At 38.0% G+C, this 13645-nt stretch overlaps 1 protein-coding gene across 2 annotated transcripts in view; it reads right to left on the reverse strand.

Moving 5' to 3' along the window:
* MAP3K15 (mitogen-activated protein kinase kinase kinase 15) overlaps positions 1 to 13645 on the reverse strand; it is a 169087-nt gene that overhangs the window by 33626 nt on the left and 121816 nt on the right. For both annotated transcript variants that reach the window (XM_063450192.1, XM_063450193.1), the window contains exons 10-14: positions 12979 to 13129; positions 11067 to 11174; positions 8963 to 9012; positions 6087 to 6182; positions 726 to 813 (exon numbers count right to left, since the gene is read on the reverse strand). In XM_063450192.1, the coding sequence (XP_063306262.1) occupies positions 726 to 813; positions 6087 to 6182; positions 8963 to 9012; positions 11067 to 11174; positions 12979 to 13129 (493 nt within the window). The remainder of the gene's footprint in view (positions 1 to 725; positions 814 to 6086; positions 6183 to 8962; positions 9013 to 11066; positions 11175 to 12978; positions 13130 to 13645) is intronic.

Genomic DNA, 13645 nt, shown 5'->3' on the forward strand with positions numbered 1-13645 from the left:
TAGCTCATCATATCACTCTTTATGTGACAGGATCCTTGCCTTCCATTTAATAATTACAAATTTTAAGATGTTCTCTAGAGGATCAACTGTTGTCACTTGAGAGCAGGTAGATCTGGCAGATCCACTGATCAGTGGGACACGTCCTTGGATACACAGGACTGATTACAAGAACCTAGAACTTCTGATTTGCTTTAATTAAGCAGTAAAGCTGTCATAAAGGATGCTGAAATGAGCAATTGTTGCAAAGAATGTCACATTTTTTACATAAAAAGTTTGTATTAAGCTAAAATATGGCCCCGGTGAAGTATTTAAACATGTTCTATGAAGAATTCATTGACAGCCATCAGGAATGTTTGAATATGTCTATAGTAGGACAGTGCCAGATATATTTTAACATCTCAGATTGTATATCACAAAGCACACAACGTAGGTGGCCTACGTAAATAATGCAATATTTCCAAGCGGTAAAGCTCACTCAATGACAATGGATAGTATTCAATGAATCTTGGTAATAAAACCGTGTAGCAGCTATTAGTTCGCTTCTTACACTTTTTACAAGTATTGGGAATGAGCAAAAGGCCACCCAGACAATTAATGGATACAGAAGGAAAGGCACTAAGAGAGGTTAGAATGAGAAATACACAGAAAGTATAGGCACAGCAAACACCATAATAAACACAGCAACGAAGATAAGAGGTGCATAAAGATGCTGTATCTAGATATACCTCTAATGTATCTCCATCTGCCTCTCCTTCCAGTTCCACTGTGCTGCCCACAACATCCGTGATAATCTCCTTCACAAGAGTGCAAAACCTGTCAATGTTAAACAGACATTTTAATGGTAGCTGGAAGAGATCTACAGATCAATAATATAGGACAGATAGTATGCTCAGACACTGTGCGACAATCAGTATATGAGTAATAATGGGGTTATATCAAGTGCTCAACCAATCTGTGGAGCTCAGCTCGTATCAGAGTTCTACCAACCATAAAACGTAGCAGTGAGTTGTATTCCGATAAAGTGCCGGGAGGTTCTTAGTTAGTTACTTGCTTTCTCTACAACAAGAAAGCATATGAATTAAACTGTTAGCAGGTTTTCATCCCCCACCCTCCATGACTCCTCTCCTGCAACTGTCAAAAATTACCTACTAAGCCCTCAAACCTACTTCATACCCCTACTTTTACCCTCTGTGTCACTATATCCCACTCCCTCTAGAATGTAAGCTTGTGGAGCAGGGCCCTCTACCCCTCTGTTCCTGTACGTCCAGTTGTCTTGTTACAATTACATGTCTGTTAGTCTACCCATTGTACAGCGCTACAGAATTTGATGGCGCTATATAAATAATAAAATAATAATAATGTATGGTCTTTTAACAAGTTTAGTGAGGTTCACTAAAGGGGTAAATGGTGCATTCTTGTCACACCTTATAGCCATTAGGCCATAATTAGCACATATGTTCTGTTCATCCAATGTGCAGTGCTGAGGAATTTGCTGGCACTGTATAAATATTAATAATGAAAGTATAGTATAGTATCTATATGAATAGGGTGCTGACTAGGCAGGCCTTTTAATATGGTTTTCTATAGAAAGTATTTTTTGAGAAATTAAGGGTATGGGACAGGTAAAATTAGTTTGAACCATTTTAACTGTTTAATTATGCTTTTGCATGATTTTCAGAGTTTGCTATATATTTTTTTATATGAATTTCTTTCTTTAGTGACTCACTATGGGGATAATTTTGAAAATTGTAGTAATGGTAGTAATGGCCCAAGATGTATCGTAATGTATTGTGATTGAGAACATTTATGTAAATCCTCTTGTCTTTAGAGGTCCTCACAATTTTGAATAGATGTGTTTTAAGGGTGAAACATAGTGAGAGATTTCCCAATGCGAGAGAGAGCAAATGCTACATTTGCTAAGGATGTCTTTGTCAATTGTAGTAGTTAATAACTAGAAAAGCTACAATTTCTGGGGAAATTGTGTGAAGTGTTCTTGCCTCCACCAGTAGTCTACAACTGGAGTGGGCGGAGTAACTGGTTGGAGTGGCGGGAGTAAGTGTGGAAAGGTTGGAGTGTGGTTCACTCACTCTACAGCAAGGGCAGAGAAGAACTTTCAAATCCCTCGAACATTCCACCAACTGCCAACAGGAACTAATAGATTTCAAATAGGGCAGAGAAGAGCGGTTAAAAACAAACTGCTCCAAATTGCTCACTGCACTGGCGGTTGCCATCTTCAAACGGTCATATTTTATAAATCCTACAGCGAAGAGAATCACAAGACCCAGACCTACATTTTGATGCATTGTATGTCTCTGAAATATTAAAAATGAAGGCACAGTCACAGTTTAGATATTGCCCTTCAAGTTTGAGCTGGCTAAAGTGGAGTTTCAATGAATGTCAATGGACGGTGTGAGTTGCAAACAAATGGTCATATTGTGAAAACTATCAGGACTTAGCAGGACTTAGTTTTGAACATTTTGCCATTCATTCCTATGGGACCAATTTTGCCACAAAAACGGCGATATTCTGTGAACCATTCAGCGAAACGTTCCACAAAGTAATAGCACACCAATCGGGAACAATCCGCACGTTTCAGTATATTACTGTCTATGTAGTGTAAAAACTGTGGGAGGAGTTAGGGTGGTAAATTTGGCTATAATAATAATATATATGTGAGATAATATTAAGTGGTCTTGCTATGCAAGAACACTTAATAAAATGTGGCAGCACTTTAAAAAAATAAATAAAGAAATAAAATAAAATAAAGAAACAAAAACACAGTTACATCATTACTGGAAAGCTGTTACACCTGGGAAGATTTATCAAAATTATCAAAGTGTAGCCTTCTCAAAATAATGTATAATAAAGATGTGAAAGGTTAGGTATCATTTGTTCCATTTTGATTGCCCCAAGTTTGGTACTTTACACCATTTTACAAATCTCCCCGACTGAGAAAGCATCCAGAGAAATAAAGGGCATATATATATATATTACACAAAGTAGCAAAATGGCACAGGAGATCCCATTTACTGCATTATTTTAACCCACCACACACAGAATATGGAAACCGTATGGGGACTTTTGGGCCCCATTAATAATTTAAGCCCTCATCTTCCATGCATCAAGTGAAGTAAAAATGGAAGCCTGGATGACATAGTGTGATAACTCAGACTCCACTTATTGCTATGGTTCTATTGTTAAGTTAGGTGGACACTCCAGGCCCCTTAGGCACTTTAACTTGCTGAAAAGCTTTATGTGTCAAGAGTGCATCCTCTTTTTTTCCTATTTTACAAAAACTGCAGATTTCAATAGAAATGTACTCTTTTATAAATTAACCTAGTTGCACCCCTGGCTTTCAAGCGATTAACTGGTCAAGTTACTTCCTGGTTTGGTTAGCTCACTGTAGCTAAACTCAAGAGGCAGCAATTGCTCAGAACATCTGCCTTGAAACGACTTCTCATTGAGCTGCATTGAGAAGTCCGTGATTGGACAGTCACAGAAAGTCCCAGTATATTGGCAGTGGAGTGTCCCTTTAAACCCTTACTGTCACTATTTTATTATGTTAGGCATAGTTTCAAAGAGAGATGACCTTGTTCTTTGGCAGGTGTGCTGGGTGTTTGCATGAGCAGAACATGTGCACGTGCCAGAGTTCTAGTTGTCCAGTCGTTCTGCCTCTGAAGTTGCTTTGCTTCGTCTCTCTGGTTGTCAGCCGACTGATAATATCCAAATATATTTCGGAACATTTATAGTACAAAAGCAGTGGTTCAGGCTCTATAATTGGGAAGATGACATCTAATATCCAGTAGCCATGACACATGGGGTTAACTAAATCCATCAAACATCAGGAGAGGGGTAAGAGGAAACAATTCTGCAGGTCTCTTTTTTATTGTTAGAGGGAACACTGGACCACAACATATAATTAGTTATTTTTCCACATCATGGAAAAAGGGAAGAAGAGACTGGGTAGTTCTCGTACTGACCCTGGTTTGGTTACCCGGGATTGACTTCGGCCTATGTTTGTATATGCTTGTTTTTCAGTGATGTGGTGTGGGTGCAGTGGCGCTGTCATTTTAACTCTGCAATATTAAACATTACAGCTTTTTTTGTGGCAATGTTTACATCGCAGGGCTAAAAACACCTTTACTGGCTGCTTTCCTGACAGCAACAAGAAGAGTTTCCATGGCACTGACCCAATAAACTTGGTCATGTGATGTGAAAGCCTATAATAAAGCATTGAATATAATGCTTTATTATGGGGTTAGCTTGGATGCACGCGCGCATGCGCATCACGTCCCCAACATTGGATTAAACCATTGCAGAAGAGGCCATATCTAGTCAATGTCGCAGGAGGTGGCGAGATGAGCAATGCCGAGGGAGCCTTTGCGTTGGAAAAAGATAAGTAATTATTTCCCTAATTTGTATGGTACACAGTGGAGGGGAAACCTATACAGAGTAAGGGAGAGGGGTACTGTAGCGCACTATAGTGTTCCTTTAAAAAATAAATAGATACAACTTCGCTCACCTGTTGTTTTCATTTCTATAAAAACGTAGGTGATCAGAAATCTCTGAATACTCTGACTGCCAAGATTTGGGGCAATTTGATGCTTTGTAGATCTTTGAGTTCCTATACTTTGTATACCAGACAAGGAACTGCTTCAAAATGCTATTGCAGATAAGGGGAAATGCCTTAATTTAAACTGACTTGTCATTAGGGTTTATCCAAATTGCAATTTAGCATCAGTTTCTGTGATTTTGCAATTTGTGGTTTAGAGAATAACCCCACAGTTTAGAACATTTCACTACCTGAGATTAAAATGATGTAAGGCTAGCAAGACACACAATTTGGAAAAGAAACATTTTCAGTCCTAAATTTGTCATCCCTTATCAAGTATTCCCTTAAACCTGCAAGGCAAAAAAAAGGTGCCTGTGTTTCAGAATACACTTTGCTGCTATGCAAGGTAGACAATCTCTTGCTGGAAAACCTATGTATTTAGCACAGGGCATAACTAAACAACCTCATAGGATGGCATGCATTCTACTATTGACGGGCTGCCCTGTTATGAGTTCCATGGGAAAAGCTCATTATTGTTTGTGTTACTATTGTCACAAAGAGTGCTGACTGTGCTGCTACTCTACTGACACTGGTGTGAAAAACACGTTCACCTAGATCTATTTTTCAGAAGCTTTCCCATGGATGTCCAAGGTGCCATACACAAATAAACTCATCACTGACATTGTGCCAACAGATATCTGTCGTGGTTCCAATGGACAGGAAGTTCTGAAAAGGACTTCCCATTCCCAGACCATACAATGTAAAGACTGATGCTAAACTGGGTAACTTTCAGGACCTGATGGAGTATAACTATTACACTGCCGGGTCATACACTGAATTGCTGACACAAACTTGAATGAGCATCAGTCAGCAACTGGACAGTTTTAAAAAACAGATTTTGAAACTGGAACGTCTATAATAAAGCACAAAGGTTTAAACGGGATAGCTGTCATTAACTAGTCTTGCAGAGCTCACATAATTTATTACATGAGATAGTCTGACTGACTTGTACAAAACCCTACTTTACATCACTATCACTTAGGATAGCATTTTAAACCAAACGATCATTCTAAATATGAAAATAGAACATTTGGAAAACAACAATCATTAAACCGATTTTTGCATTTTTATAATGCCAGTAGGTTCATTGTGTTAGTGACATTCACATTCAATAGGAATAAATGCAGTGCTGGCGAAATTGTCACAAAGTTTATAAATTACAATACGAACATCACTCATATTACAGTTGACTTTGAAAATCCTGCACAGAAATAATTATGTCACATTTTGCTCCATTAATAATTAAGACTGACCAGATTAATTAAATCCTGAAGCCACGGGATATAAAGAAGGGACATTCACAGGTTCAGTGTGTTTATAGTCTTCAAACATTTTTTAACTATTAAATATTTTAAACTAACAGCCCAGTTAAATATAATTTGTTTCAGAGGAATAAGATTCCCCATAAATTAAAATCTTAATTATTATGCCACCACATAAAAAGGAGTCAAGTGTAAAAACCAAAAGCACCAACCTGTTGCATTGATCCTCTGTAGAAAAATAGATCTGGAAATCGTCAGAATTGTCGTGAACGTACAGGAAGCAACATCGTTCGTCAAACTTTGATATGCTGCCCAAAGGAAATGGAGATAGTCAGAAATCTGGTGTACTTTGTGAGTATCGGTATTATGGGTATTCGTTAAACAATTAAGAACAAGACTCATAACAGCAACTAATACAAGTCAACCTGCTCCAAACTATCTGTAGCACTGTCTCCAATATCATAAGGCCATACAAGAATAAGGAAATAAATGGGTAAGGGATAGGAGTTATTATTCCGCACAAAAGAAAGGCAACATTTTGATTCAGCAGAACCTTTATCAGGGCTTGATAAAGGGTCTGGTAAGCTGAAATATTGCAATAGCCTTGACCATATTATGTTAGGCCACACCACCCTACAGATATTGGGGTACTGTGGCATAGTGGTGGGCTTCACAGAATATGGCCATTTGAAGGAAGTGAATCCCCATATTTTCTTTTTTTTGAGATATGTGATTTCAAATAGCCTTGTAAAATGTAAAACTATATTTTTGTGTCTGCGCTGTTCCTTAATCTGTATTTTGTATAACTTTTGGCCTCTACAGCAACACCACTGCTGAAAAATGCATATCCCAGGTGTGCCCCTAATTCCCATTTAAAAAAATATATAAATTCGAGTCCAGACCAGATTTCCTTTGGGTTGAGAACCCCACCCCATCCCCAGCTTTAGCTGGCCCTTTAGAGGTGACCACATGACAGTATAAATTTGCGGCGATTTTGGATAGCAATGCCACTTTAATAATACTTTTTATTTGTTATAAAGTAGATATATTGTGAGTATTTAGATCAAAGCACTATCACTTATTTTTTAAGGAGCCTTGTGTTCTTTAACCATTTAGTGACCAAGGACGTATCAGGTACTTCCGACAAAAAACGGTCCTTAAGGACCGCAGACGTACCGGATACGTCAACGGCTAATTAGAGCGCTGGAAGCGATCAAGTTGCAGGGTCAAATATAAGGTCATTTTTTCACATTGAAATTTGCCAGATTTGTTATGTTGCTTTTGAGAGCGTATGGTGGCCCAGGAATAAGAATTACCCCCATGATGGCATACCATTTGCAAAAGAAGACAACCCAAGGTATTGCAAATGGGGTATGTTCAGTCTTTTTTAGTATCCACTTAGTCACAAACACTGGCCAAAATTAGCGTTCAATTTAGTTTTTTCACACACAAACAAATATAAATGGACTGGTCATACCCCATATTAAATACCCTGGGCTGTCTACTTTTCAAAAATATATGGTTTGATGGGGGTAAATTACATTGGCCGGCTCCAAAAATGTCCCAAATAGGACATGGGTGCATGATGACCAGCTGTGAAAATTCCAAGTTAGAAAACTGGAATGCATACCCTCCAAATAAGGTATTTTAGCCGCCAGAGAACCTGACACACCTATACATGGGGGTATCACTGTACTCAGGAGATGTTGCTGAACACATATTGGGGTGTTCTTTGGCAGTAACCCCATAAAATTCTCAGTACGTGTATTCTTACATTTTTTATTTTTTTTAATTTGGCATAGATTGGTGGTAAAATGATTGCATGAAAAGAGTCAAAATACCCCAAGTTTAATACCTTAGGTCATGGGTCCTCAAACTCCGCCCCCCCCAGATGTTGCTGAACTACAACTCCCATGATTCTTTGAATTACATAGATAGCCAGAGAATCATGGGAGTTGTAGTTCAGCAACATCTGGGGGGCCGGAGTTTGAGGACCCATGCTTTAGGTTGTCTTCTTTTAAAAAATATATACATGTGAAGGGTTATTCAGGGATTCCTGACAGATATCAGTGTTACAATGTAACTTGCGATAATTTTTTGGGGGAAAAAATGGTTTGGAAATAGCAAAGTACTACTTGTACTTATAGCCCTATAACTTTCCAAAAAAAGCTAAGAATATATTAACATTTGGGTATTTCTAAACTCAGGACAAAATTTAGAAACTATTTAGCATGGGTGTTTTTTGGCGGTTGTAGACGCGTAACAGATTTTAGGGGTCAAAGTTAGAAAAGGTGTGTTTATTAAAATGTTTTCATCATATTTTATAAATTTTTTATAGTAAATTATATGATATGATGAAAATAATGGTATCTTTAGAAAGACCATTTAATGGCGAGAAAAACGGTAAATAATATGTGTGGGTACAGTAAATGAGTAAGAGGAAAATTACAGCTAAACACAAACACAGCAGAAATGTAAAATCAGCCCTGGTCCCAAACGGTAAGAAAATTGAAAAGCGGTCTGGTCACTAAGGGATTAATCTGTATTTTGTATACATTTTGGTCTCTACGGCAGCACCACTGTTACAAAAATGCATATTTCGGTTGTGATAAAACTAATGTAACATTTATTCAATATAAGGGGCACATAAACAGAATTAAAAAAATAAATCAAGAACTAATCTATTTACAGCATGCAATTCACTAACATTATTATACTATACAGTACCCAAGTAACTAAAAGTCTTAAGGCACTGCAGGGCATAACATGATATATTGCCAATCTATCACACTTATGACACACTTTTAAATTATTTATCAATTTTCTTTTTCATTCAAGCAATTATTATAGTTATCCTGCAGTATACAAATTTAGAAACTCCGTACGTGGCTCATAAAAGTCTACTTTTAAGGCGATAACTCTTCCTGCAATTGTTCTTCCTCTTAGTATTTCCTGTAATTGTGCTATTTACACTAAATTGTGTAATACTGTTTGGCTAAGAGTTGAATCCTGGTCCTAATAAAAGAAGACACAACATACAAACACTTGTACCTAGTCAAGAATAAACACCTGAAGACATTTTGCATACCTTATGCCTCTTATTGAGGAGGCTGTGAAGTTCCATTCATGAATCCCTTTCTGAAACAAAATCCCCAAACCAGATCATTACAACTGTTTCACAGGGCAAACAGCAGTCACATTTTGTTAAATACATAGCATTGTACAAAAGATGTATACAAAAAATATGCAACTCAAGAAAAGATATTTAGGTTTTGGATACAGTGTGCGCCAACTGTTTGTAATGTATCCTTGGTGTGCGTCAACTGTTTGTAATGTATCCCTTGTGTGCGTTGGCCGTGTGTGATGTGTACAGACTTTGTGTAATGTGTCTATGTGTGATATCTGCTGGTTGTGAGTGGTGTGTTTATGTGTAATATCTGCTGGCTGGGAGACGTTTGCCCGCAGTGTGTAAAGTTTGTGTGTGTTGTGTGCGGTCAGTGTGCAATGTGTGTGTGTGCCCTCTCTTGCCCCCGTGCTACATGGCTCTATCCAGTAAAACAGGCTATAGCCCCTGTTGGTCCAGTGGGGGAGCTTGTGATCTGCACCTTAAGCAGGTGCAGACCTCAGCAATCATTGCCTCATGGTCTGGTACTCAGTGAGCCAGTGTGCAGGTTGAGAGTCCCAGCAGTTGAGTTCTGACTCATTTGTGAGAGCCGAGCCATAAGGGAGCGTTTACTGTGGTATGCAACTGCTTGAGGTGCAGACCACACACTCCCTGTCCTGTCCATTTTCTGCCACTTGTCCGCTAAAGATCAAGATGGGTATTGAAAAGCGTTAAGTCCAGTTATAGAAGGGATATGGGCTCCCCATTTTTAATGGATTAGGTAAATGGAAAAATGTACTGCTACAGCTCTTGCATAGTAAGTGTCAATAACAGACAGTCCAGACTCTCACTAGAAAGAGTTCAGTAGGGGTTTAAAGAATGATTACAATAATAAGGAAATGACAACAAAATTCTAGGCTTTATTTCTTATGGCTGTGCTCACACTCTTATGAAATATTTATAGCAATGAGCATTGGATTTCATGTGTTGACAATCTTGGTAAACATATTCACCCAAAAATAGATCATGATGTAATGCGAGAACCATTGGAACCAGTTAATCTGGCTCTTTTCCTCCTCGAACATCACATACAGACTTATCTTCTAGGAGTGACAGCCCACACTTTATTTGCTCCTAATTATTCTAAAGCAGACACCTTTTGCTCTTGCAATAGCTTCTGGAAACAGTTTGTTTCCGTCTCTGACATCATTCTGCTTCACAACGTTTTAATACTATCTCACTGAGAAAAGTGTCTCCTTGAATTAATACCCATAGATTTCTGTAACGACACTCTCCCATCTTCATTCATCTATATCTCATCACTTATTAGGTGCAGAATTTATCCAGACCATTTTTTGGGGCCTAAACTTTGCAATTTGTTTTAAACTCAACTAAGTTTACTGCTTAGTGCATAAACCATTCGGCCTGCTATTGATATCTCATCTTAAGATCTAATACATTTCCATGTGCATAGTTGCCACAAAACTCTGGCGTGTGTGTGTGTGTGTGTGTGTGTGTGTGACTATCAACAGTATATTTGGTTTGTTTTACTGCAGATCTGGGGGGTGAAACTCTACTCCCGTCTGTAAGAGGTGTATGTTACAGTGTCTGTGAAATAACACGAAGAAAGGAAAACAAACAATTCTAGCTTAATTCACTTCGCACCCAAACATATTCCAGGTCACTAGCAGGATTAAAGTGGTTCTTTATTTTATCCATGATTTCATCACGAACTAAGGTAAGACCTTGATACAAAGAGCTGTTATAATAAAAGTGACCTTTAATGGAAAACAAGTCGTGAATAACATGCATAAAAAAAGGACCATTCATGTACTCTACAGGGACATGGAATCCAAAGAAAACGATATTTTTGCTTTCAGAAGTGCTCGCAGCTACCTACACTTTCAGGAGAAGGGCAGAATTTTGAATTTATACAATAAACAAAGGCAGGCGCTAGTTAAATCCAAATTATATTTTTTATTTTGTGTGTGTTTTCCCTTAATGACTGTACACTGTTGATTCATGTTTTGTATATCACTCTAAAGGAAATCTAGTCATTGTTTTCAGTGATACCTGTGTTTCACATTACCATTTCCACAGGAGACACGTGCCACAGTGATACTGTCCTTTCATCCGCCTCCTTGTTTATTGAAACATATGAGGGCTGGTAAACCTTTGTAGGTTCTAGGACTAGAACCTGGAGGAAATCAGAATCTCAGTGAAAATGCTTGAAGAATAGGATTGGAAAGTCAATAAGGTACTACAAAGCAGAGGCAGACAAAAGAGATTATCCTCTAAACCAGGAATTGACTAAGGAATTGCACATTTTAGGCCAACATTCACAACTTTTCTGACTCTGCTATTTTGGTCTAAAATCTGCAATTCTCTGGGCAATTTCAATTTTAGTAAATTTTGAAGGTAAATGATTGTCAGCATGCATATAGACAATATTGCACGGTGTGTGCTTGGATACTATAACTGCAGATCAGCTCATTGCAAGCTGCCATACCATGAGTTTGGACGCAATTCATTGCTTGCATTGCACATTTCTCGTATCGCATAATTATTAAGGAACTTGCATACATACACACTAAGGATAACCCAGGCAATCCCCACACCCCACTCTTTCACTAACTGTAGCACTACAAAGTGGACCACTGCAAAACAATGAAACTCTGTATGCATCTCTACCATCTCTGTAATTAGAGCTCTAAGTGGCAGTGTGATTGAATGGGACAGGAATATGACATCCAGCCTTGACATTGTCTATTTTCCATGTCAGACTGGACAGAGCATCCCCACCCTCTTTCTCTGCCTCAATAATAGTAGGATAAGAGTTTTAGGGGGTAAGACAAAGACATACAAGGGGTACAGGGTTTAGAGATGGACAAGGAGTTAATGAGTGTTAGAAGAGACACACAAGGAGTTATGATATATTAAGAAAAACACCAAGAGATAAGGTGTTTTCAGAGGCGCACACACAGGGTGAAGGGGCTTAGAGCAGTCACATAAGGTAGAGTAAGGTGTGTCCAGAGATATACAATGGGGAAGGAGCAACACACAATAGAGGAGATGCCAACAGGCAATCCCCCAGGTGCTAAATGACCAAGGTGCATGCCTTTTTATTCTACCATACCTTTCTGTGGATTGGCACACTGTGTTGTGCTGCATGTTTATCTCCCATGTTAAAATTAGTGTACGTAACAGTGGTGTGACTAAATCCACACATCTATTTTATTCCCCTTAAGACAGGTGATTTTTAAGTAATGTCAAAATATTATGTCAAAATATTTGGAACTGTACATATTTGTGCTGGTAAGTGCTGATCACTTAAAGTGCATTTTGTATACATTTAGGTTTTTACGCTAGTAACCCTACTAAGCTTGTATGTTCTGGGTGTGCCCACCTATTCATTGTTTTTCCAACATCCTTCCTCTTCCCATGCGGATACAAAGACGGAATATAATACCTTATACCCCGTTGCTCAAACATATTATGTCAGAAGGTGTGTGTGGTGAAAATACAGAAATCAGTTGTAAGACATTAGTCTGCCTTATCATTTAAGAAAGGACTATGCTGAACATGTGAATGAATTATGAAAAAAAAACATAAAAGAAAATAGAAATGCCTCATTGAAATGCACAAATACAATTTCTGGTAATCTTGCAGGAAACTTGCATGAAGTAGGGAAAAACAAGCTTGTCCTTTACTTAGTAAATATAATATTGCTATTTTCGATGTCACCCTCGTAGACTGTGTTCCCTGATGCTCTGTCTTACAAAATACACAGAATTAAAAACACCTATAGACACGAGCAGTTAGTTGTCGTTGAATACAACAGTCAGCGGTTCTTTCCTACCCAGGCAGCATGAGTTACAAGACTGGCCCTGCTTGGCTTTCGGGCTAGATTGTTTTAATAAATTTAAATGTATTGCTTCTTTTTTGTGAATCATGTTAATTTAAGGAGAATAAATATAAATTAAGGATTTATAGTTACTTACTGGAAATCTGAGCCCATTAGTTGATTCCTTTGTAGCCTCAACAATGATGTCCATCCAGAAGTTAAGCCTCTCTTGCCTTGGCGAATGTTCTGTGTTGAGCTTTCTAAAACGCTGAATAAGCAGCAAATTCTGTACGACGGACCTCAAATACCTAACATAAAGACAACCTGTTGAATACCTAGCATGTAATAGAAATAATATGAATATAATGAATATCTACTCTTCGACAATAATTTATATTTCCATTTTAGTATAATGTGTCAATCTCTTCCAAATAATGGAATAAGTCTCTAGGCCTTGCTGTCACTGGTTATGTCCCTCTCTTGAATCAGCCATTGGCAGTTATCAGTAAACTTTACAGGAAAAACCTAAATTTAGTGCAGTAGAAAATACATTTCAACTGAAAAATAACAGAGAACCGAGGTGTATGTATGATACAGGAAGAGCAATGAATATATTTTGTCTTCTCCCTAATCCTAAGCGGTTCAAATGTCCTCGTCAAGTGCTGTCTTTGATGCAGGTGATGCTGATTGAATTTTGGAACTTCTGAAAATATTTTTTTTTACCAAACTATGGCCTCCATTATATATTTATTGATAAGCTTTCAAATGAAAAGAATCTGCTATCTCCAGAAGTCACCATGGAATTCTATGGAAAGTTTTGTAGC

Source organism: Pelobates fuscus, chromosome 1 (genome assembly GCF_036172605.1).
Source record: "Pelobates fuscus isolate aPelFus1 chromosome 1, aPelFus1.pri, whole genome shotgun sequence".
In the NCBI taxonomy this organism is placed as follows: domain Eukaryota; kingdom Metazoa; phylum Chordata; class Amphibia; order Anura; family Pelobatidae; genus Pelobates; species Pelobates fuscus.